Source organism: Salmo salar, chromosome 17, assembly GCF_965601325.2.
Source record: "Salmo salar chromosome 17, fSalSal1, whole genome shotgun sequence".
In the NCBI taxonomy this organism is placed as follows: Eukaryota; Metazoa; Chordata; class Actinopteri; order Salmoniformes; family Salmonidae; genus Salmo; species Salmo salar.
This window is the reverse complement of record NC_138307.1, coordinates 845,420-871,589: the sequence shown is the minus strand read 5'-3', so window position 1 is coordinate 871,589 and position 26,170 is coordinate 845,420. Positions and strand designations below refer to the sequence as shown.

Below are 26,170 nucleotides of genomic sequence, written 5' to 3'. Positions count from 1 at the left end.
GCATGCAGCAATATCATGAGAAAAGTAGATAATTGTCAAAATGTTGGAAAACCCCAAAACAGGGGGGCTAAGATGCAAATATGTAAAGGTTATTAGAGACGTCTCTGCTTAACCAGTTATATGATGGAGGAACCCACACTTAATAGGCTAACACATTTTTTTGTCTAGATCAAAAATATCCTGTGTTGTGTTTAATTCTTCAGATGTTGTCCCTCATTTTTTTTTACAGGCAATACGGAACCAAACCTGTAACATATCACATTATATACGACATATGATCTCTGATTGTTCTGACAATTCTCACATAGAAAATTCATTGGGAGGAAGGATATTTAACATTCTTTTTGCATTTGTATAACACAACACAGTTTCAAAAAAATCGTGATACATAAAAAAAAATGTGGTAGCTTGTACATTTTTATTTAAACCATTTTTGGAAGTACGCAGGTAAATGATAATTGCAGGCTGGGCAGGCATATTTGGTTAGTATCTTGACATAACGGTAGCAGAACTGGTGAATAGTAGCTTTCTGGGCAGAGAGGAGATTTTGTCCTATTCATCGTATCCTTTTCCACCATACTGGTTCAGGCTGCAGCTGACCCCTTCTCAGATCCCAGGTCAGCATTCCTACTCTGAGTGTGGCTATGGGCTGAGGTCAGAGCGACGTGTTGGCGGAACGATTGTGATTGAACTAAAGTTGGAGCAGGAAAAACTGGCGCGACGTACCACTGCGTCTGACGTCATCTTTATGACTCTTCGCTAAGCGTGCCCTTAACCTTGTTTGCCACATTTTGTTTTACACCATTCTGGTTTGAATTTCTGTCCGATTTCATCATGTCTCTTGCTGCAGAGGCATTCGTCTCCCAGATAGCAGGTAATGTGTGTAGTTTGTGTTCTGCAACATAAAGCTAACGTCATTAGCATTCGTTTTGTCGTTAGTTAGCATCAGATGCTAGCTAAGCTAGCCACTAGCTAGCCGTGCAAAGATTCCCTTTTGTCTGCGACTTCGCTGACAAATGAGGTAACTAGCTTTCCATATCAAACTACACTGAACGAAAATATAAACGAACATGTAAAGTGAGCTGAATAAAAATCCCAGAAATTTTCCATACCCACAAAAAGCGTATTTCTCTCCGATTTTGTGCACAAATTCACATTTCTCCTTTGCTAAAATAATCCATCCACCTGACAGGTGTGGCATATCAAGAAGCTGACTAAACAGCATCATTACACAAGTGCAACTTGTGTTGGGGACAATAAAAGGCCACTCAGAAATGTGCAGTTTTGTCACACAAAACAATGCCACATATGTCTCAAGTTGAGGGAGAGTGCAATTGGCATGCTGACTGCAGGAATGTCCACCAGAGCTGTTGACAGAGAGCAGTTAATTTATTCTACCATAAGCCACCTCCAATGTCGTTTTTGAGAATTTGTCAGTGCGTCCAACCGGCCTCACAACCGCAGACAACTCAGTTTGCTGATGTCAATGCTGTGAACAGAGTGCCCCATGGTGGCGGTGGAGTTATGGTATAGGCAGGCTTAATGATGGTGTTGGTGTCAAGCTTGGCCACGCAGTCGGGGGTTGAACGGGGAATACAGGAGGGGACTATAGATGCACCCCTGGGGGCCCTTGTGTTGAGGATCAGCGTGGCAGATGTGTTGTTGCATCTTCATGAACCTATCTTTATACTTCTGTCTTCCATTTTTAATGCTCTGGTACGCTGGAAAGAGGCGTGGGCGCTCCAGTACAGTAGGTGGCGTTAATGTTAGATGCCAACCGCCGATAAACCCCACAGAAGAAGTAGAAGAGGCGGGGAAACAATGGTAGCTAGCTAATTAGAACACTGGTAGAAAGTGTCGTTTGCCCCCGCCTGTCCGGCACTGCTGTTAACGACTATGAGGGAAGGCTTCAGTGAAAGACATGATTGCATGTTTTAGCTACGATTCCGGTAAACAGTAGGCAGGAGACGGGGGCAACACTGGTAGCTATCTAGCTTTGCCCTCATGTCGGGCACTGATTTCCCGCAGTTCCATTAGTGACGACAAGGGCAGATGTTCAGCAGGCTGGAGCGAAGGACACTGTGCTAACTGGGAGGCGGGGGCAACACTGGTAGCTAGCTAGCCAGGCGATTAAATTATATAATGTATCAACTTTGCTCGCTCTGTGCGCTGCTTCAAATGTAACAACCAAAGACTTTTTATTAAATGTTTTATTTTTATTTCACTTTTTATTTAACCAGGTAGGCTAGTTGAGAACAAGTTCTCATTTACAACTGCGACCTGGCCAAGATAAAGCAAAGCAGTGTGACACAGAAAACACAGAGTTACACATGGAGTAAACAATAAACCAGCCAATTAGACAATAAACAAATCAATGACACAGTAGAAAAAAAGAAAGTCTATATACAGTGTGTGCAAAAGGCATGAGGAGGTAGGCAATACATAGGCCATAGGAGCGAATCATTTACAATTTAGCAGATTAATAATACTTTACTGTGGATATATTGTCTAAAATCTCTTGCCACATAAGGACCAACCACGCAGACAATCGGTAGAGTATGTTGAAATTTAATTTTATTCAATGTTCTAGGTTGTAGAGGACCTGAGAGGACCATTTCCAGAATCAAACAGTGTAATTTCCCAGACGTTGGTGATCTGATCCCCAGGCAATGTTCTACTAGGCCTCTGAAATTCAATCATCCTCACAGGAACATTTTATGATGCTGCCTCTCAGATTGGCTCAAGCTCAAAATTCATCATCTCACAACAGTGTCACTGTTCTGCAACCTGACAAACTCCTCAATGTGACCTTTTGCCAATGCTCTCCTGAATATTTTGTCCCACAGCTGCAGAGCCATGGCCTGAAAATGCCACCTTGTATCAGCCTCTGAGAGGTAAGTCATTCACTCTGTTCATATACCTACTTCATGTGTTGGATAATGCTAAAGTTATTTACTTTATTAATTAAGTTTAGTTTAGTTTTTAGTTTAGGTTTAAGCCCTGAACCCAACATTGTTGTGGCCTATTAGTGCACTGCTAACCATAGAGGAAAATGATGTTAATGAATCAGAGAGGAATATATGTTTTAAGAATTTTAATAACTGTTTGAGCCATAGGTATCAGTGTATCTTGTCACTTTATAATGTGCAAATGCATGTCTGTCTGTTGGCCTGTTTGTTTTTTCAGAGGATCAGATACTACTATCAGATTGTGCATCATCACTTGCTGTACAGGTAAGATAATGTTTATGCCTTTGCCATAGCCAAATAGGATGTGAAACCAAGAGTCGGCTCGTTGGCATTAGCCGTTACACAAATGTTGTGGTATAGGCTAGGCCTCCTTAAAAGACCATACAGTACATGGGGCCCGTGAAGCTAGTCCTCCGATCAAACATGGCCAAATGTGTTGATAGGGTTTGTCATATTTGATCAAACAATTTGATAAAACTTTTCATAAGACACCTGTTTTCATTAAAATCCAACAACTTCATGGATGTCATCGTTATATGGAAGAAAAAAATTTGAGTGGAAACCCCTGTGCAGATGATGGCTGCTTGTCGTTGTTGGCACTATTGTAGCTATCTGGTATACAACTGTGCATGCCTGTGTCATGGACGGGATCTGAACTTGGGTCTCCAGGGGAGAAACCAACGTGTTAGACCAACAGGAAATTCCCACATCACAAGACCATGAGCTGGACTCATGTCTGCTACATTCACCCGCCTTTGACCTCCTCACCAAAAAGAGCCTTGTCCGACAGTTGGGCGCCATTGTCACCAGCGGGGTCTGAAACCAACATCTTGACAATTCGTTGTCGCAGACTCAGGTGACAATAGATTTCATGTGCCTTGTGGAGTTAGGTCTTAGCACAGCGTCTGCTGTGGGTGTGAAGTCCACTCTTGAGAGGCAGACTCGGCCATAGTTGTCATATTTGTAGACTGGCCCGGCTGTTGCAGATTAGGGGTCCCCAATTACATTCAGCCGTGGGCTGATTTTATTTAATTTTTTCCTTGAGCGGAGGGTCGGGGGGCCGGAACATAGTTATAAATAATTTGTACACTGCAAGATCCCAAACATATAGTATTTGACAAAAATAGAATCATTTCAAACCTTGATTACATTGGGATATGATCACATATGCCTCTTTATGTGTGGGAATACTTAGGAACAGATTTCCTGAATTGAAATCACTTTGAGCTGATTTCCTGGTGATTTTATAGTCTTATATCTCACAATGAATAAAATAAAATATTTATTCAAAAATTTTTTGCTCAGAAGACTTGGGGGGACAAATAAAATCACCCGCGGGCCTAACTATGCCCACCGGCTGCTTATTGGGGAACCCCGTTGTAGATGTTGCGGCGGTGTCCTGATGTTCTTTCATTTTTGCTCTTTACTACTTAGTGTTGCGCCAGGGTGGTTTTGCTTGTTAGCAGCCCGCTGCGAAGTGCCTGCTGTTAGTGAAGATAGTCCTGGGCGCCATCTTCTCAGGTGTCGGTGTTGATGCCAAAGAACTTGAGGTCTTGCTTGCAGAAATATCTGTGGTGTCTTTCCCGAGGATAATTCTGCATAGAGAATGTCCTTAGGGATTTGTCAGTTGGTGTTTAATTAGTCAGTAGCTTTCAATCGGTGACTTCACCTGCTCTGAGACGGCTTTTGTGGAGTGACTGGTAATAATGCCTTATGGCTGACTGTTGTCGACGTTTTCAGAGGGTCTCTGACTGAGCCCAGGATGGGGCAAGGAGAGGGACGGAAGCAACACTTACATTAGCATGGTGGCTAAGTCTGAAATGTTTTCCTATGAGAAATGCTAACTGTTTCCCATCCCAAATACGAACCTTTAGACTACTGAAATGGAATTTAGTCCAAATACTGTCTTTTTTCACAAATGAGATGACTAGATAGTACTTTATGTAGCCTTTTATTTCTAAAATGTAATGCAGAGACCCTCAAATAAAAGGTGACATTCTTTGCTTTCACCTAATATTCATATGTAATTTGACTGCAAAAATAATGAGAAAGAAAACACTAGACATAACATATGCATTCAACCCCTTGAGACAATACATGTGAGTCTTTCTGGTTAAGTATGTAAAAGCTTTGCACACCTAGATTGTACCATATTTGCACATTATTCTTGAAACATTTCTTTATGCTCTGTCAAGTTGGTTGTTGATCATCGCTAGACAGCCATTTTCAAGTCTTGCCATAGATTGTCAAGCTGATTTTAAGTCAACTGTAACTAGGCCACTCGGGAACATTCAATGTCATTTTGGTAAACATCTCCAGTGTGTATTGAGCCTTGTGCTTTGGGTTATTGTCCTGCGGAAAGGTGAATTTGTCTCCCAGTGTCCGTTGAAAACCTGGTTCAGTCTGCTTTCCATCTAGGATTTTGCCTGTGCTTAGCTCTAAGTTTCTTTTTATCCTAAAAAAATACTGCTTAGTCCTTTCCGATGAAGGCATACCCATAACATGATGCAGCCACTATCATGCTTGAAAATATGAAGTGGTACTCAGTGACGTGTTGTTGGATTTCCCCCAAACATAAGCCCTGGTCTTTGTGGTAGAATCTGTGTTTGAAATTAACTGCTCGACTGAGGGACCTTACAGATAATTGTATGTGTGGGGTACAGAGATGAGGTAGTCATTCAAAAATCATGTTAAACACTATTGTTGCACACAGTGATTCCATGCAACTTAAGAACATTTCCACTGCTGAACAGATTTAGGCTTGCCATAACAAATGGGTTGAATACTTATGAACTCAAGACATTTGATCTTTTCATTTTTAGTTAAATTTAATCCATTCAGGCTGCAACACAACAAAATTTGGGAAAAGTCGAGGGTTGTGAATACTTTTTGAAGGCACTATACATGAGACATAAGAATACTGATTCAGCAATGAAAAAAAGGATCCACATTTTTGTATTTTATTAGGATCCCCATTAGCTATTGCGAAAACAGCAGCTACTCTTCCTGGGGTCCTCATGAAACATAAAATATGACATAATACAGAACATGAATAAACAAGGACAGAACTACATACATTTAATAATGGCACACAGCCTACATATACTTACACACAAAATATTTAGGTCAAATGGCAGAGGCGTTGTTGTGAGATCAAATTTTATTGGTCATTATTGAGTTCCTGTATGTTATGATCGATCACACCACGACTCGTTAATCATAAGGCATACACCCCCACCCTTCTTCTTACCAGAGACATGTTTGTTTCTGTTGGCGTGATGCGTGAAGGAACCAGGTGGCTGTACCGGCTCTGATAACGTATCCCGAGTGAGCCATGTTTCTGTGAAAAAAGAGAATGTTGCAAGTCTCTCTGGATATCGTCTACCTTGTTGTCAAGTTACTGGACATTGGCTAGTAGTATACTCGGGAGCGGTGGGCGATGTGCCCGTCTACGTAGCCTGACCAGAAGACCGCTCCGTCTGCCCGTTCTGCGGCACTGTTGTTTTGGGTTGCCTGCTGGGATCCGATCCATTGTCCTGGGTGGTGGACCAAACAGAGGATCCGCTTCGGAAAATTCGTATTCCTGGTCGTAATGTTGGTAAGTTGACGTTGCTCTTATAACCAATAGTTCCTCCCGGCTGTATGTAATAAGACTTAAGATTTCCTGGGGTAACGGTGAAAGAAATAATACATAAAAAACAAAATACTGCAGTTTCCTAGGAACGCGAAGCGAGGCGGCCATCTCTGTCGGCGCCGGTGTTGCTTTATCTGTTTGTTTTTTTAACCAGGTGTGCTCTTCATTTGAGCAATATGCGATAGAAGGGAGTTCCATGCAATAATGGCTCTAATACTGTATGTTTCTTGAATTGGATTTGGGGTCTGTGAAAAGACGTCTGGTGGGGTAAGTGTGTGTGTCAGAGCTGTGTAAGTTGACTCTGCAAACAATTTAGAATTTAACATATTCTTGTTTCATAAAAAGAGTGATGCAGTCAGTCTCTCCTCAACTCTTAGCCAAGAGACTGGTATGTATACTAGCCCTCTGATTAGCCCATCTTTCTTTGCAGCACTTGACCACATGGCAGGACAATAATCAAGATGAAACTAAACTAGAGCCTGTAGGACTTGCTTTTTGGAGTATGTTGTCGAAAAAAGCACAGCATCTCTTTATTATGAACACCCCTCTCCTCGTCTTTACAACCATTGACTCTATATGTTTTGACCATCACCGATTTTGCAATCTAAGGCAACACCAAGTAATTTAGTCCCCTCAATTTGTTCAACAGCCACACCATTCATTACCAGATTCAGCTGAGATCTAGAGCTTAGGGAATGATTTGTACCAAATAAAAATGCTCTTAGTTTTAGAGATGTTCAGGACCAGTTTATTACTGGCCGCCCATTCCAAAACAAACTGCAACTCCTTGTTAAGGGTTTCAGCTGTGGTTACTGACATGTATATGGAGTCATCAGTATACATGGACACACAGGCTTTAATGCCGGTGGCAGGTCATTGGTCAAATTCGAAAAGAATAGAGGACCTAAAGAGCTGCATTTAAGTAAACCTTCTCATTTCTATTAGATGGATTGCCATATCATGGATTCAGAGCTGAGGTTGAAATCTTTTATGGCTTAAGTTCTCAACAACAGTTTATGGTCAATAATATCAAAGGCTGCACTGAAATCTAATCCCACAATCATCTTATTATGAATTTATTTCAACCAATCATCAGTCATTTGTGTCAGTTAAGTACGTGTTTAGTGCCCTTCACTATAAGCATGCTGAAAGTCTGTCAATTTGTTTACAGAGAAATAGCGGTGTATTTGGTCAAACAATATTGTTTTCAACAGTTTGCTAAGAGCTGGAAGCAAGCTGATAGGTCTGCTGTTAGAACCAGTAAAGGCCACTTTACCACTCTTGGGTTGCGGAATAACTTTGGCTTCCCTCCATTATCTTTACATCTCTAAAACTAAGAGCATAAACCTTCCTCTAGACTCAGATTAAAGATATGACAGATAGGAGTGGCCATAGTCAGCTACCATCCTCAGCAGCTTACCTTCGAGGTTTGTCATTATTGATTGCTAACAATTTTTCCACCACTCCCACTAACTTTACAACATTAAAACGTAATGCTTTTCTTTCATTATTTGTTTTATGTATGAATACGATGTCTTACTGTTCATTATTGGCTTTGCCATTGAAGTAATCATTAAAATAATTGCAACATCAATTGGTTTTGTGATGAGTAAGCCATCTGATTCAATGAAAGGTGGAGTTGAATTTGTACTTTAAATTAAATTATGGGCAGAAAGATTTTTTTTCATCATTGATCTTGGCTTCATAATAGTTTCTTCCTCTTTTTGTTGAGTTTAGTCACACAATTTCTCAATTTGCAGTAAGTTAGCCAGTCAGATGTGCAGCCAGACTTATTAGGCACTCCTTTTGCCCCCCCCCCATCTCTTTCAACCATAGTTTTTAAATTCAATCCATGATTAACAGTTCTAACGGTCAGTTTAACAGGTGCATGTTTATAAATTATTTTATAACCAACAATAAAATATATTTACACTGATTGCTTGGAGGAAGAAAAAAAAACATCCACCGTCTTGTATGAAACTATTAAAATGTAATATTCCTCTCCAGAAATGATCCCAATAACATATTGATAACTTTTATCTTTTAGGTCCATATTAACATGGTCTATATTATCAGGCAGGTGTGCTACTGTGGATGATTGACTGGCCCGGAGGGTTTGAAGGGGGTCCCCGGGCAGGTGGGAATGTCGAGCCCTTGTGGTACAGTGAATAGCCTAGGCTATATGTGTTCAGGCTGAATGGTTCTAGCATGACTGGTAGTGCTGCTCAGGTAGTCAAAAGCAGTGGAGCCATATTGTTTTTCTTCTGCACAACAGTGCTATAATTGTTCTGGGAACCAATGTCAGTGTGCTTGCCAAAATAATGATAGTGGTGCTGTGTCCATGCTAGAACACAACCTTCTGAATTAATTTGTCTCCCCGGGAAATAGGCCTAAACCCAATTATTCTATTTTGTTCTTGAAATATTGATTTACCTTGAATGTCATTTGAAGAAAGTAAGAAAACCAGTCATGAATGCTAAGCATATTCTGTTTTGATTTCTGTTCATATGTGTTGCTATTTGATCTACTGATTACTGCATTTAGATTGTTAACTAGCTGTGTTGTTCAGGTGTAGTTCATATGAAATGCTGTTTTTTTGTCTCAGGCTTATCTGAGGATGTGCAATCTGCCTGTTCATGTGTCCTGTCGGTCAAACGCAGAGTACATGTCCCCATCTGGTGAGTTCTCCATGCTATTGAAAAAAGTTTGTGCCCTCCCTCCCTCAGGTCTATGCTTGTGCTTTTCTATAACTTGACCAGCTGTTTATACATCCCATATGTGTACATGGCCAAGAGAGCCTTTCCTGTTACATGCTGACTAGACCGGGCGCGCGTGTATACCATCGTGCGCATGCAGATTTTTGTCCACCCACACCAGACATGAACAGGACCCGCAGGTTGAAATATCAAAACAAACTCTGAACCAACTATATTAATTTGGGGACAGGTTGAAAAGCATTAAACATTCATGGCAATTTAGCTAGCTGGGATATAAGCATTGGGTTGTTATTTTACCTGAAATGCACTCCGACAATTAATCCACAGATAAAAGGGTTTGTTTCTAGTCATCTCGCCTCCTTCCGCCTACTTCTTCTTTGGACTTAAATGGCGGTTGGCAACCAACTTTAAGGTCCATTACCACCACCAACTGGACTGGAGTGTGGACCTCAGTTCATCTTTCAATTACCCACGTGGGCATATGCTCCTAAAAACCAATGAGGAGATGGGAGAGGTAGGATTTGCAGCGCATCAAGCGTTACAAATAGAACCAAGTTCTATTTTAGTGCCTGGCTACGCAGACGCTCATTGACGCAATGATTGAATAATATGTATGTGTAAGTTTATTTTGCAATACTCGTGCACGTAATGCGAGCGGTGTGGTCAGCATGTTGGGTATGTGTATATCTGTAGTGTAAATCTTTATCCCCTGGATGTGGACAGGCCTTTTGTCGGAGCATCACACATTACATTCAGACCGATAAAGGATGACTGTAAAACCATGACTAGGGTTGCTGCTCTCAGATAAATTTCAATCATGCTATAAATTATTCTCTCAATTACTGAATCTAGCATCTGAAAAATACCAGGAGAACTTCTAATGAATTTAGGAATCATACATTTTAGGCTGTTTTTAACTGAAGAACCTCAATGATTTTAATCACTGCATTTACATTGAATTATGCCAGTTGGAGATTATATTTATTTTATGGGAGTGTGAATCCTTAGTTTCCTTTTCCAGCCTCCTCTCATAACCGACCATCTTGCAGATAATGTTGCAAAAAAAATCTGTCAGATTCAATTAAAGGACAAAATTAATTTCCACACTGAATTATCATAGGAATTGTTGGCTCAAAATGAATGAACATAAATAACACCATAGCCTACCTGGGATTTGGAGGATCCAATACACTGTAATGTAGCCTGGTGTTTGACTTAGGATGTGATTTGCAAATGTAATTCAATATTACCACAATTTCTGTGTAATGTTTTCTTGTATGGGATTCAAGGTAAGCAAACAGGTTAGCTGAACTCTCAAAACCAACACATAAGAGACTCAAGCTTCATTATTGATTTTTGCCCAGTCAAACCCACTCAGACACTTTACTAAATGTTCTGGATTTGATTAGCTCTGTACTCAGTGCAGCCTACTGTGCAGTTTTGAGTAACGACATTGGAGACGATTCTTATTTACAGAGGAGAGGTTAAAATATGCATTCTATAATCTCTCTCTCTTCTTTCCCTTTGTCACTACATTTAACTTTTATATGGCTTATTCCTCTCCCTTCAGGTAAAGTCCCCTTTGTTCATGTGGGAAATCAGGTCGTGTCTGAGCTAGGGCCCATAGTCCAGTTTACCAAGGCAAAGGTAAGTGAGCCTTATGAATGAGAAGCAGGACCCTGTTCTCTTTAAGATCAGTCATCAATCACTCCCTACAACTCTCACATACATGCATTTTGTTGTGTTAGAGCCTGAATTTAAAATGGATCACGTTTACATTTTGTCGCTGGCCTAGACACAATAACCTATAAAAACAAATCCACTTTGGCATTAGACATTTTTTAAATGAATTTAATAAAAACCTGTAATCAAATGTCTTGAGTCAAGTATTCAACCCATTTGTGGTGATTCACACCCAGGGGTGTGAATACTTATGTAAATGAGATATCGACATATTTCATTTTTTGTAAATTTGCTGAAATTTCTAAACATGTTTTCACTGTCACTATGGGGTTATTGTGTGTAGATGGGTGAGAAATTATTTGATCCATTTTGAATTCAGGCTGTAACAACAAAATGTGGAGTAAGTCAAGGGGTGTGAATACTTTCTGAAAGCTTTACTGTTATGACTGCTTGCTTATCTAAGCATCCTGCTACGCTACACCCTCGTGTGCGCACACACATACACACACACTCGTATGTCACACACACTCATCACTGCTTATCTCTCTCTCTCCAGGGTCACTCCCTCAGTGATGGTCTGGATGACGTTCAGAGGGCTGAAATGAAAGCTTACATGGAGCTGGTCAACAACATGCTGCTCACCGCTGAGGTACAGTAGAGAAACCTCTCAACAGGAAGGAATAATCCATTACATACTGAATGTGTGGGTATTTATGCTGATAAAGCCCTCTATAATCCTGTCAGATAAAGGAAGTGCTTGGCAAGGGACTCGTGTGGTTACAACAAGAAGTTGTTTGAAATGTCATGAGCATATCCTTGACATGATTTTGTATATATTTGATTATCTACATGTGATTTTAGACTTTTTATAGTATTCATTGAAATCCTTTGCTCCTTAAGTATAATCAAGCAATGACACAATGTACTCTGTGAGAAATGTTCTTCCCCCTAGATCCTTTATCCTTCACTGCTCGCCACTACTTTTCCTCCCTTTGTTTATTTTCAAATTTTCCCCATCTCAAATCCCCCTGTATACCCCCCTTCTCTCAAATTTTCTTCTCTTTATACCTCTTGCCTTATATCCTTCCCTTTCCCTCCTTCCTTCCCCTCCATGTTCTCTCTGTGTTCATCCTTTATATCCCTCTTTCCTCTATGCAGTTGTATATCCAGTGGTGTGATGATACCACGGCGACCGAGGTGAGTGCTCTCCCTGAGCATTCATCTTCTTCATTAGGCTGCAGCCTCGGCCATGGCCCCCTCTCATAAATGAGCCATGCTTTACTGAGCTTCCGTTTAGTAGGCCCTCACACACACCGCTGGGTCCCCCTCATTGCCCTCTCCATAGCCCTTTTATTGCCGCCATCAGCTGTGACTTTTGTCTTAGTTTCTAAAATCGGTGTAAATTTTCTCCCCCGGTTGACATTCATTCATCTTCAATGTTAGGGATGGGCATTTGAAATGTTTTCATTACTCTAATATGTCATAAGTTTCTCTTTCATTCCTTGACTAATCAAACTGACAAATACAGAGGCAGACAGTGTTCAGTTGTTTTTAGGTTAGCCAAAACCTACCAGAGAATACTAACTGCAACAGTGAAAGAGAAGTTGGATGTTCGCCATGATAGAACTGATTCTGTTTTTTTTATTTTATGGTGAGTGTTTTTGCATTAATCTGTGAAAAGGTCTTGTGGAACCTCTGTTAGGTGCGCACCTATAATCGCTAATTGAAATGGGTAAAATAGCATAGGCTATTTTGTCAGGGCTGACTGGAGGGCTTAGTGCGCTTTGATAGTAAAATGCCTTTTCATGTAAAACGCAACATGAGAAAATGAACTTAAGACTTTCAATTGTCATGTAACAAGGATAAATTAATTTATACAAAGCTTTTTCATATTTGAATATGGGCCTGATTAATTTTTCTACAAAAATCTATACATGTTCAAATATTTCAGTTTTTGAATAAACGTGCCCATCGTTGTTTTGTGAACACTAAAATGCCATCATTTGTATTAGTGATGCGCGGGTTGACTCATAACCCACAGGCAGGTTCAGGGTCATTATTGTGTGAATGAAGGGTGGGTGGGTGGAGTGCAGGTTGAATAAGGAGAAAACAAAACCTTAAAAAAATGTATGTGTATCATTCTTTTGCAATTTATATCTATAGGCTACATTGAGGTTTTTCTTTCATAATTTTAGGCTATCTGGTGTGTAAGTGCGTAAGCTTTAGGGCCTAAATGTACGTACACCAGATAGCCTACACGCTAATCGGCAAATTAGGTTTACGATCAACGGAGGCAAAAAGGAATATCAGAGTTTAATTCAATAAGAGAAAAGCTGCGAAATGGAGAGTTGAAAAATAAAGAGGGAAGGGCCAGTAAAGTAAAGTTTAGGAAATATTTGGTGTAGTGGTAAGAGTATGATGGCAGTGCCAGCTATCTTATGTGTGATGATTGAGGCGCTATACAAATTAGACGGTCACAAGACGGGTACATCAAATAAGCCTATGGCACATCAGGGGAACTGTAGCCTACTGTTCACGTGTTAACTGGAAACTGAAATCAGGATCCAATCATCTCTTAAATAATTATGAATAGATCCACCATTGAGCACAAATACAACAGTTGTTACAGAATATTTTACATAGAAATAACATCTGTTAGACAAACCATGCCTGACAACATGATCCAATAAGACAGAAAAATAGAAGAACATTTAAAGGCTGTGAACATTGTGAACTGCAGTCAAGGGTGTGTGAAAGAATCGATGATTTGACGACAGGATCACGTAATCATTTCAAGGACAAAGTGATACATTTTTCATTTGGAAGAGTCAGCTTTTTAAACCAACATGGCTCAGTTTAAATTGTTTTTACATTTTAGTTAAACAATATCTCATTTGATATGCGTTTTGACAAAATTACTACATTCTGTAGCAATGAATGTTTTTTCCTATTAACCTCTCACATAGCCTTATATTAACTCCTGCAGAATTAAGCATTTCTTGCAGTAAAATGTTAAACCAAATGTAGTTAAAATTGACTCGAGAACAGGAGTGGAGAAATAGACACTTTTTTTCAGTATCTTATGCAAATGCCCCGTTAGGTACCGACTGTAGAGATGCTATCTTTATCAGCATCATAAAACCTGATAGTATTTCAACCACAAAATATGCATGCATCCAGCTGAAATCTTATCAGAAACATGTTGGGTTTTCACATCTTTTTATTTTTTATTTCTTTACAACTGGCCAAATTGATGCCATTTGGACATTTTGCACAGAAAATCTTTCCATTTTTGTTGTTGCATTTTCTCCCTGGTCCCTAAACGTCTTTGCTCCGCGGAAGAAGCCGAGATGACAGAACTTTATCGATGTAGATTAAAGTGGCTCAGTTCCCTGTGGCTCAGTTGGTAGAGCATGGTGTTTGCAACGCCAGCATGGTGTGTGCAATGCCAGGGTTGTGGGTTTGATTCCCACAGGGGGCCCAGTACAAAAAAAAAATGCATGAAATGAAAATGTATGAAATGTATGTATTCACTACTGTAAGTCGCTCTGGATAAGAGCGTCTGCTAAATGACTAAAATGTAAGCACTCTTTCTATAGACATTTACATTTTAGTCATTTAGCAGACGCTCTTATACAGAGCGACTTACAGTAGTGAATACATACATTTCATTTTCATTTCATGCATTTTTTAAATGTATTTATTTCTTTGTACTGGCCCCCCCGTGGGAATCGAACCCACAACCCTGGCATTGCACACACCGTGCTGGCGTTGCAAACACCATGCTCTACCAACTGAGCCACAGGGAAGGCGTAGATCTATAGATCTTACATTTTGGTGACCAAGGGTTTATTTAGCCTTCTAGGGAAACATATGACCGAAGAGAAGCTGCATGTATCTAATTAGTTGACTAACAAATAGCCTACCAAACTGTCGGAAATGTAATTTTAAGCAGGAACATATGTAAATCGGGCAAAAGAATGTCCTGCCTGTCAAAAAATCGTTCCGTGTCTTTGACTGTAGCCTACAGCGCATTTTCTATATTAAACAGGTTACGGTCGGGTGCAGGCCTCAGATTTTCACTATCACATAGTTGGGCAGTTGTGGATGGGTTATATTAGGAATTGCGGACGGGTGCGGGTGAACATAGCTGACCCATGGACCACTAATGTATACAGTGCATTTGGGAAGTATTCAGACCCCTTGACTTTTTACAAATTTTGTTGCGTTAGCCTTATTTGAAAATGGATGAAAAATAAATAAATATCCTCAATCTACACACAATACCCCATAATGACAAAGCGAACAGGTTTTTAGAAATGTTTGCAAATTTATAACAAATCTGATATTATTTGCATAAGTATGCAGACACTTTACTATGAGACTCAAAATTGAGCTTAGTTGCATCCTGTTTCCATTGATCATCCTTGATTTTTCAACAACTTGATTGGGGTCCACCTGTGGTAAATTAAATTGATTGGACATGATTTGGAAAGGCACACACCTGTCTAGATAAGGTCCCACGGTTGACCGTGCATGTCAGAGCAAAAACTAAGCCATGAGATCAAAGGAATTGTCTGTAGAGCTCAGAGAAAGGATTGTGTCGAGGCACAGATCTGGGGAAGGGTACCAAAAAATCTCTGCAGCATTGAAGGTCCCCAAGAACACCGTGGCTTCCATCTTTCTTAAATGGAAGAAGTTTGGAACCACCAAGACTCTTCCTAGAGCTGGCCACCAGGCCAAATTGAGCAATCGGGGGCGAAAGGCCTTGGTCAAGGATGTGACAAGAACCTGATGGTCAGTCTGACAGAGTTCCAGAGTTCTCCTCTGTGGAGATGGGAAAATCTTCCAGAAGGACAGCCATCTCTGCAGCACTCCACCAATCGGGAAATATAATAATATTTGAACCTGGGTCTGTCTATAAAGCTAATAAAATATTTATCTTTGGCAGTGGCGTAATTGCGTTTGAAGTATCTTTTAGTGTTTGTCTTTAATTACAAAAACAACCAAATTTTGTTTACAAGGACCACCAAACTTAAGCCAGACAAAGTTCAAAATGTGGAAACTTCTTTAATCTCACCTCAGCCTCATATCTGTAGATCTCCAGGCCGAGATACAGCAGCCCATACTCCTGGCCCCTCAACCAAATCCTGGCCTATCAGAAGCAGTGGGAGGTCCGTCGTAAGATGAATGCCATTGGCTGGGCAGGGAAGAGCCTGGAGCAGGTCAGTGCCCTGTCTCGGAAGCCCAGAACTAAAATCTTGTGTAATTTCGTCAGATACTCCATAAGGTTTTTGGGGGAGATGTATGAGAAAAGATACTAGAACAAGTAGTGGAAGTCTATGGGCCAAGTTTTCCCTCAACCATATTTATTTACAAAGCCATTTTTACATCAGCAGATGTCAAAGTGCTTATATGGAGTCCCAGCTTTAAACCCCAAAGAGAAAGCAATGCAGATGTAGAAGCATGGTGGCTAGGAAAAACTCCAGAGAAAGACGGGAACCTAGGAAGTAACCTAGAGAGGAACCAGGCTCTGCAGTCCTCTTCTGGCTGTGCCGGGTGGAGATTACCAGTACTTGGCCATTAAGGACAGATTGTTCTTCAAGATGTTCAAATGTTCATAAATGACCAGCAGGGTCAAATAATAATCACTTGTTTTAGAGGGTGCAACAGGTCAGCACCTCGGGAGTAAATGTGAGTGTGAGATATTACACCACATAGAACAGAGTGACCCCCCCCGACAGACTATTGCAGCATACTGGCGACTGAGACGGGGTGGGGGACTTACTACCTTAAGACAAGGCTGGGTATAGCCCATGATGATTTCCCCCACCTTACGAAGCCAAGGGGGCGCAAAACCAGACAGGAAGATCCCCGTCAGTGACTCAACCCACTGAACTCGAGTATAGCGAACTTCAAAATAAACGCTCACCCGCTAAATTCCGATTGGTTCAAATAATCAGTGACGAAACTGTTGCTTGTTAGTGTTGCATCCCACAGTCTTTTGACAGACATTAGGATACAATTTGTAACAGTCTGTCCACCAGAGATTAGCGCCCTGAGATGCCAACCTCAGCTGAAAAAGAACACCATAGTACCTGAACTACAATCAGTTCAGCTATTTTACAGATGTATTATTTGTTTCCTTGAAAGCAGTCTATAGACAAAGAATTACTGCAATCCACACTTGGGTTTTGTTTAGCTAGTCACTGCCAATTAATGCTAATGTCAGCATTTTCTGTTCAAAACCTCATGTAAATCAATGTCCCATGTTTAGCATGTTTTAAATGTCATGCCAAAATCTTCTCAATAGAATTGTAAACAAATGAATTGAGCAACACAATCCATTAGGCATGACATTTAAAACATGCTAAACATGGGAGATTGACTTGCAAGGGGTTTTGGTCTGAAAATGCTAATATTAGCATTTGCTGTCAGTGGCTAGTTTAACAAAAACAAAGTGTGGCTGGATTTCCCATCTCATGCAATGTTTCCACATAGTTGTAATAGTAACTGTTTCCACGCTTCTCCAGGTTTATGAAGATGTTAGCCAATGCTGTCAAGCTCTTTCCCAGAGGCTGGGCACACAGCCATACTTCTTCAATAAGCAGTAAGTTTATACAATTGTCTTTGCATACTTTTTTATTTATTCTGATAGACAAATAACAATATATCGGTTGATGCTGACATCTGTCCTATTTCACAAATGTAAATTAAATGAATTTTTTGCATATCTCACTCTTGAGACACCCTCGGAGAGTGGAGTAATGGCCAGGGATCTGCCATTATTGAGGGGGACCATGGAGCAATTTGGGTTAAGTGCCTTGCTCAAGGGCATATCAGATTTTTCACCTAATCGGCTCAGGGATTTGAACCAGCGACCTTTTGGTTACTGGCCCAACACTCCTAACCGCTATGCTACCTGCCGGCCCTTGAAAAGAAACCAAATGAGAGAAGTGATATTGGAATTGGAGACATACAAAGGAGCAGTGGGATTCATACTCACTGTAACACCATAATGAATGTGCTGCAGGTGGCGGCATTACCTGCTGGAGCCCACAAATGGTCAATATCAGGGGTGTCAAACAAGGATCCGGTCCACGACTAAAATGACTAAACCAAATGAAAACTGTGTAGAAATGATAATGGACCCATAAAGTTTTTTTGGGACTGTGTCTAGCTCGCTAAAAATCACCTAAATGAAAGCTACACAGTCAGGGAGCATTAACTTCTTATGGCTGAAATCCCGTTAACGGGATCGATTTGACAACATCCGGTGAAATGGCAGAGCGCCAAATACATTTTTTTTTTAAACTTTCATACAAGTGCAATACACCAAATTAAAGCTGAACTTCTTGTTATTCTAGCCACCGTGTCAGATTTCAACAAGGCTTTACGGCGAAAGCAAACCACGCTATAATCTGAGGACAGTACCCCATCAAACAAACACAGACAATCATATTTCATCCCGCCAGGCGCGACACAAAACTCGTAAATAACATATAATTCATGCCTTACCTTTGAAGAGCTTCTTCTGTTGGCACTCCAATATGTCCCATAAACATCACAAATGGTCCTTTTGTTCGATTAATTCCGTCGTTATATATCCAAAATGTCCATTTATTTGGCGCGTTTGATCCAGAAAATTAATCTGGTAATGACATCCTGGCCTTGTCAAATGCTAGAAGAGAGGACAATAACTTGCTGTAATAAAAATTAAGATTGCCAGTAAGGGTGAAATCTTAAACGCCATTACAAAGCTGCCAGAGTGTGATGTGGTATAATTGACTGACTGCCTGTGCTGACCTTGTCTAGAGCAGAGAAAGAGAGTAGTCAACATAATACATTGTTGTGCATAGAATAAATATGTAAGGTCTTTGTGAATCCATCAATGGTATGGCATGTTGCCTTTTAAATGGTAATGTCTCCCACACATGGACATGGTGACAAATGACAGCCTTATTTGCTGTATGATTTGGATCTAGAGCCATCAAAGTATTCATACCCCTTGACTTATTCCATATTTTGTTACAGGCTGAATTCAAAATTGATTACTTTTTTCCTAATCTATCTATCTACACACACTACCCCATAATGACAGTGAACATGATTTTGATTTAATATGAAATACAGAAATATATCTAATTTACCGTAAATTCCGGACTATAAGCCGCAACTTTTTTCCCACGCTTTGAACCTCGCGGCTTAAACAATGACGCAGCTAATATATGGATTTTTCCCGCTTTCACATTTTTTCTCTCCAAAAAAACACATTCTGTGACGTGCTTAGTTTTTTGGCGGCATGAAGCTTTCATTAGACCAATGAAATTGCCGAACGGGTTAAGGTCAAACAGTGACGAGAGCGACAATGAAAACGATCCAATATCGGATGAAGCAATTCAGAGGCTATTCAACTCCGACACCGAAGGAGATGACTTCAGTGGTTTCAGTGCACAGGAGGAGGAAGATAGTGACCAATGACTTTCTTGGTAGGCTACTGTTTACTGCTCATTTTTTATTTTTTGTTACAAGCCGTGTTTCGTTAAAGCCTATTTTATTTTTGTTACAAGCCGTGTTTCGTTAAAGCCTATTTATTTTTGTTACAAGCCGTGTTTCGTTAAAGCCTGTGTAAAGTTAATTTGTTTCAATGTACCGGTAGGCACCTGCGGCTTATAGACATGTGCGGCTTATTTATGTTCAAAATAATATATATTTTTTTAATTCAGTGGGTGCGGCTTATATTCAGGTGTGCTCAATAGTCCGGAAATTACGGTACATAAGTATTCACAACCTTGAGTGAATGCGTGTTAGAATCCCCTGTGGCAGCGATTACAGCTGTGAGTCTTTCTGGGTTAGTCTAAGAGCTTTGCACACTTGAATTGTACAATACCTGCCCATTTATTATTTTCAAAATTCTTCAAGCTCTGTCGAATTGGTTGTTGATCATTGCTAGACAACCATTTAAGTCAAAACTGTAACTACACCACTCAAGAACATTCACGGATAAGCAACTCCAGTGTATATTTGGACTTGTGTTTTACGTTATTATCGTGTTGAAAAGTTTATAAATCTCCCAGTGTCCCGTGTAAAGCAGACTGAACACCCTTTTCCTTTAGGATTTTGCCTGTGCTTAGCTCCATTTCTTTTTTATCCTGAAACTCCCCCATCCTTAATGATTACAAGCATGCCCATAACATGTTATGCTTGAAAATATGGAGTGGTACTCAGTAATGTGTTGTATTGGATTTGCCCCAAACATAACACTTTGTATTCAGGACAAAAAGTGAATTGCTTTGACACATTTTTTTGCAGTATTACTTTAGTGCCTTGTTGCAAACAGGATGTATGTTTGTGGAATATTTTTATATAGTTGATTTTATTAGGCTTGCCATAACAAAGGGGTTGAATCCTTGATGTGACATTTAACATTTTCCTTTCATTAATTGGTCAAAATTTAAAGAAACAGAATTCTACCACACTTTGGTTTTGTTTAACTAGGCAGTGCCAATTATTGTTAATGTCAGCATTTTCTGTAAAAAACCTCATGTAAATCAATGTCCCATGTTTAGCATGTTTTAAATGTCATGCCCAAATCTTCAAAAGAATTGTAAACAAATTAATTCAGCAACACAATCCATTTGGGCATGGCATTCAAAACATGCTAAACAGGGGAGATTGACTTACATGGGGTTTTGGTCCGAAATTATATTAGGATTTGTCAGACACTAGTTTAACAAAAACAAAGTGTGGCTGGATTTCTCTCATCTCTCAGGCCAGTGTTTCCACATAGTTGTAATAGTAACTGTTTCCACGCTTCTTCTCCAGGTTAACCTCTATGGGCTAGGTGGGACGCTAGCGTCCCCCCCGTGGTGCACTCCATCAACAGCAGGTGCATTTCAAGAGCGGCAAATTTGAATCCAAATAAATGTCAAAATTCAAATTTTTCAAACATACAACTATTTTACACCCTTTGAAAGATAAACATCTCCTTAATCTAACCACGTTTTACGATTTCAAAAAGGTTTTACGGCGAAAGCATAAATTTAGAGTATGTTAGGACAGTACATTTACAAGAGTTGTGTGTAATGTTTTGTCAATTCAAAGACAGGGTCACCAAAACCAGCTAAAATGATGCACTAACCTTTTACAATCTCCATCAGATGACACTCCTAGGACATTATGTTAGACAATGCATGCATTTTTAGTTCTATCAAGTTCATATTTATATCCAAAAACAGCGTTTTACTATGGCATTGATGTTGAGGAAATCGTTTCCCTCCAATAACCGGCAGTCAAGTCAACACCACAAATTAAATAATTAAAACTAGAAAACATTGGTAAAATATTATATTGTCATTTTAAAGAATTATAGATTTACATCTCTTGAACGCAATCAACTTGCCAGATTTAAAAATAACCTTACTGGGAAATCACACTTTGCAATAATCTGAGCACTGCGCCCAGAAAAATACGCGTTGCGATACAGACTAGACGTCATGTTGGGGAGATCTAAAATCGAAAATACTATGTAAATAATCCATTACCTTTGATTCTCTTCATCAGATGTCACTTCCAGGTATCACAGGTCCATAACGAATGTAGTTTTGTTCAAAAAAGCTCATCATTTATGTCCAAAAATCTCCGTCTTGTTAGCACATGATCTAAGCCAGCCGGACTTCTCGTCATGAACGAGGGGAAAAAATATATTTACGTTCGTTCAAACATGTCAAACGTTGTATAGCATAAATCATTAGGGCCTTTTTTAACCAGAACATGAATAATATTCAAGGTGGACGAATGCATACTCTTTTATAACGTATTGGAACGATGGTATCCAACATGAACTCGCGCGCCAGGTGTCTAATGGGCCATCATCGTTCCATGGCTCTTGTTCGGTCAGATCTCCCTCCAGAAGACTCAAAACACTTTGTAAAGGCTGGTGACATCTAGTGGAAGCAATAGGAAGTGCCAAAATATTCCTCAGCCCCTGTGTTTTTCAATGGGATAGGTTTAAAGGTAATACAACACATCAGGTATCCACTTCCTGTCAGAAAATGTCTCAGGGTTTTGCCTGCCAAATGAGTTCTGTTATACTCACAGACACCATTCAAACAGTTTTAGAAACTTTAGAGTGTTTTCTATCCATATATAATAAGTATATGCATATTCTAGTTACTGGGTAGGATTAGTAACCAGATTAAATCGGGTACATTTTTTTTATCCAGCCGTGCAAATACTGCCCCCTAGCCCTAACAGGTTAATGAAGATGTTAGCCAATGCTGTCAAGCTCTTTCCCAGAGGCTGGGCGTACAGCCATACTTCTTCAGTAATTGTGTGTAGGCCCATAACAGAAACTCAATCTATTTTAAATTTGAGCTGTAACACAAAATGTGGAAAAAATCTAGGGGTGTGAATACAGTACTTTCTGAAGGCACTGTAATAATATGCCATTTAGCAGACACTTTTATCATGCGCGCATACATTTTACATATGTGTGGTCCTAGAAAACTAACCTACAAGCCCACAAACTGAGCCATACAAGCCACAAATATTGGAACTAGGCCTTGACTACGGGACTTAAGCCCTGTCTCGGCCACTGTCTGTGCTTATATACCATCTACCCCCCTCTATGCTTTTCATATCTTGAAAATACAAATACGAAATTGGCTTGGTGAATCTGATCTCCTTTTTAAAAAAAAAGTATGTTTGTGTCAATCATGCTGAGCCCATGCTCAAACTTTTATGGGTTATAAAAGGTTCCCTTTGTCCTCAGACCCACTGAGCTGGATGCACTGGTGTTCGGCCACCTCTTCACCATCCTGACCACACGACTCACCAGCGACGAGCTGGGCGAGAAGATCAAGAGCTACAGCAACCTGCTGGCCTTCTGCCGCCGCATCGAGCAGAGCTACTTCGAGGACAGCCAAGCTGGCTCCTCGTCCAGAGGCTATTCGAAAGGCCCCTCCCTCTTTTGATGCCCAACAGTCCCATTCCATCTCCATCCCATCCTATCCTACCCCATTCCCAGTCCTCCTTTCTCCACTTGCTTGCCTGTGAATGCCATGAACTGGAAGTATGACTTTCTTGAAAATGTAGTGGTGATTCTTTGATGTAGAAACAAAATGAAAAGCAATTGTGATTTATTTTTTCCAGATTGTGCATTTTATTTTTATTTTTTTCCTGGTTTGATATTTGAATGGAAAGTGCCTACAAAAATACAATTCCATACACAACTCTTATTCTTCACAATTTATGGTTTCTATTTAGAAGTCTGAGCTTAGTATTTAAACAAGTTAAGTATGAAATTCACAGATGTACCATGTTATTATCATGCTTGTGGAAAACCTTGAAGCACGTTCAAGAATTACAAATAAAAAGTGAAATTAACATCTGTACCATTAATGTTGTTTGGGTAATATGCTGTAGGTTATACTAGTTTATTAACATTGACGGTCCGAGACCTGGGAGATAAGATGCATTAAACCAGTAATCCCAAAGTGGGTTAAGGTTTTCAGCTGGTGTATCCAGTTATAACACCCAACAAATCCCCTTGAAAGCAGTCACACATTCTGTAAATTGAGCTATTCAGTATATACAGTTGAAGTCTGAAGTTTACATACACTTAGGTTGGCGTCATTAAAACTTGTTTTTCAACCACCACAAATTTCTTGTTAACAAACTACAGTTTTGGCAAGTCGCTTAGGACGTCTACTCTGCATGACAAGTAATTTTCCCAATAATTGTTTACAGATTATTTCACTTATAATTCACTGTATTACAATTCCAGTGGGTCAGAAGTTTACATACATTAAGTTGACTGTGCCTTTAAACAGCTTGGAAAATTCCAGAAAATGATGTCATGGCCTTAGAAGCTTCTGATAGGCTAATTGACATCATTTGAGTCAATTGGAGGTGTACCTGTGGATGTATTTCAAGGCCTACCTTCAAACTCAGTGCCTCTTTGCTTGACATCATGGGAAAAATCAAAAGAAATCAGCCAAGACCTCAGGAAAAAAGATTGTCGACCTCCACAAGTCTGATTCATCCTTGGGAGCAATTTCCGAACGCCTGAAGGTACCACGTTCATCTGTACAAACAATAGTACGCAAGTATAAACACCATGGGACCACGCAGCCATCATACCGCTCAGGAAGGAGACGCGTTCTGTCTCCTAGAGATGAACGTACTTTGGTGCGAAAAGTGCAAATCAATCCCAGAACAACAGCAAAGGACCTTGTGAAGATGCTGGTGGAAACCGGTACAAAAGTATCTATATCTACAGTAAAACGGGTCCTATATCGACAACCTGAAAGGCTGCTCAGCAAGGAAGAAGCCACTGCTCCAAAACCGCCATTAGAAAGCCAGACTACAGTTCGCAACTGCACATGGGGACAAAGATCGTACTTTTTGCAGAAATGTCCTCCGGTCTGATGAAACAAAAATAAAACTATTTGGCCATAATGACCATTGTTATGTTTGGAGGAAAAAGAGGGATGCTTGCAAGCCGAAGAACACCATTCCAAAGTTGTGGCAAAATGGCTTAAGGACAACAAAGTCAATGAATTGGAGTGGCCATCACAAAGCCCTGAACTCAATCCTATAGAAAATTTGTGGGCAGAACTGAAAAAGAAATAAAAGCTGAAATAAATCATTCTAATATTATTCTGACATTTCACATTCTTAAAATAAAGTGGTGATCATAAGACAGGGAATTTTTACTAGGATTAAATGTCAGGAATTGTGTAAAACTGAGTTTAAATATATTTGGCTTAGGTGTATGTCAACTTCCGACTTCAACTGAATGTGTTGAATAATTAGCTACATAAACTTGTAGCGGTATTTATTAGAGAGGTAGATATAAAGAGTTTGTTCCGGTGCCAGGCAGGTATTAACCATGCCGAAAGGAAAAGAGTGAAATAGAGAGAATACGACTACCAGACCCACACACATCAGCAGAAGAGACTGCCTAGAGTGTAGCCTGTTTGCCAGATAGCCAGTGGAGAGAAAAGAGAAGACACACCATATAAACCCACGTCACAGCACAGGGGTAACCCCACCAATAATACCTCATACAATAATAATAATAGTAATAATAATGGCAGAGCAATTGAACAGCAACTTCATAGAAACAATTTACAAGAAAGAACCCAGTCATCAACAGAGGATTTGCGATAATCTGTATTACCTTCCAGTGGAGGAGTGCAGAGGGTATGAATGTGGGGGGTGTTCATAGACAAAACAAAGGCCTTAAAAATGTCCACAATCTTCTCAGCCACATGTCATTAGTACACCACACCTCAATACAGTTCAAATAACATACACAACTTGCAAGCAACCTCCCTTTTAACTAAAATGTCAACCCAAATACTTCTGGCAGGGCAATAATAGTCCAGCTCTAATGAACATCAATGGGAAGTGCATTTGAAAAATAGAAAGTCTGTTGCAGGGTAAAGCACTGGAACGATAGAGGGAAGAGAAAGAGAACAAGAGAGATCTTAGCTGTGGTCTTCAGGCTTGCCGGTGTACTGTCTGACCGTCTGATGGTTTGTGGGTTTGTATGTCAAAGCTTCGCAACAATGTTGCTACTAATCCATGCGATCCATAACCGGTGCGGTCCCAAACGATAACAACCACGACCTAGAGCGGTCACACCGATGATTGAGTTAAAAATACTTCATAAACTACACACGTTAAAAATAAACAAGGACATCTGCAGCATAGCACACACAATCAAGCTGTCGCGCCAACCAAGAGCTCCTCTCCCAGAGAGCTGAAAGAGCTATCTTTATTTCCTCCTTCCTTACTGCTGATGCGCTATTAAAGTGGAAGCGCAAGGTGAAGGCTCCATGCAGGATTTCACCACACTCCTCCCCCCATGAAAAAACAAAGCCTGAAGAAACAGAGAGGATGCAGGCTTTGACAGGTTCATGTTCCTGCTACACAAAACCAGGGAAGTCCTCATCAGAGTCCTCCACGAAGAGGTCCTGCCGGTGTTGCTTTTGCCTGCGATCCAGCTCTTCTGCCATAGGCTAGCAGGGCTTTAGGTCAACAATATGCACCGTCCTGACATCTTCCCCAGTGTCCTCCAAACAGACCAAATAGTTCACTGGTCCCAACTGCTGCACTACACGGTATGGACCTTTCCATCTCGAAGCTAGCTTGGCAGT

At 40.3% G+C, this 26,170-nt stretch overlaps 1 protein-coding gene across 4 annotated transcripts; it reads left to right on the top strand.

The window, feature by feature from the left end:
• Nucleotides 1–705: 705 nt before the first annotated feature.
• On the top strand, nucleotides 706–23,390 carry mtx2 (metaxin 2). 4 transcript variants are annotated; one of them, NM_001141391.2, is given in 10 exon segments: nucleotides 784–874; nucleotides 2,847–2,894; nucleotides 3,187–3,233; nucleotides 9,209–9,281; nucleotides 10,891–10,967; nucleotides 11,560–11,652; nucleotides 12,162–12,200; nucleotides 16,103–16,228; nucleotides 17,537–17,613; nucleotides 22,777–23,388. In NM_001141391.2, coding segments are annotated over 10 exon segments (822 nt in total). In that variant the 5' UTR covers nucleotides 784–834; the 3' UTR covers nucleotides 22,979–23,388.
• The last annotated feature ends 2,780 nt before the right edge of the window (nucleotides 23,391–26,170 follow it).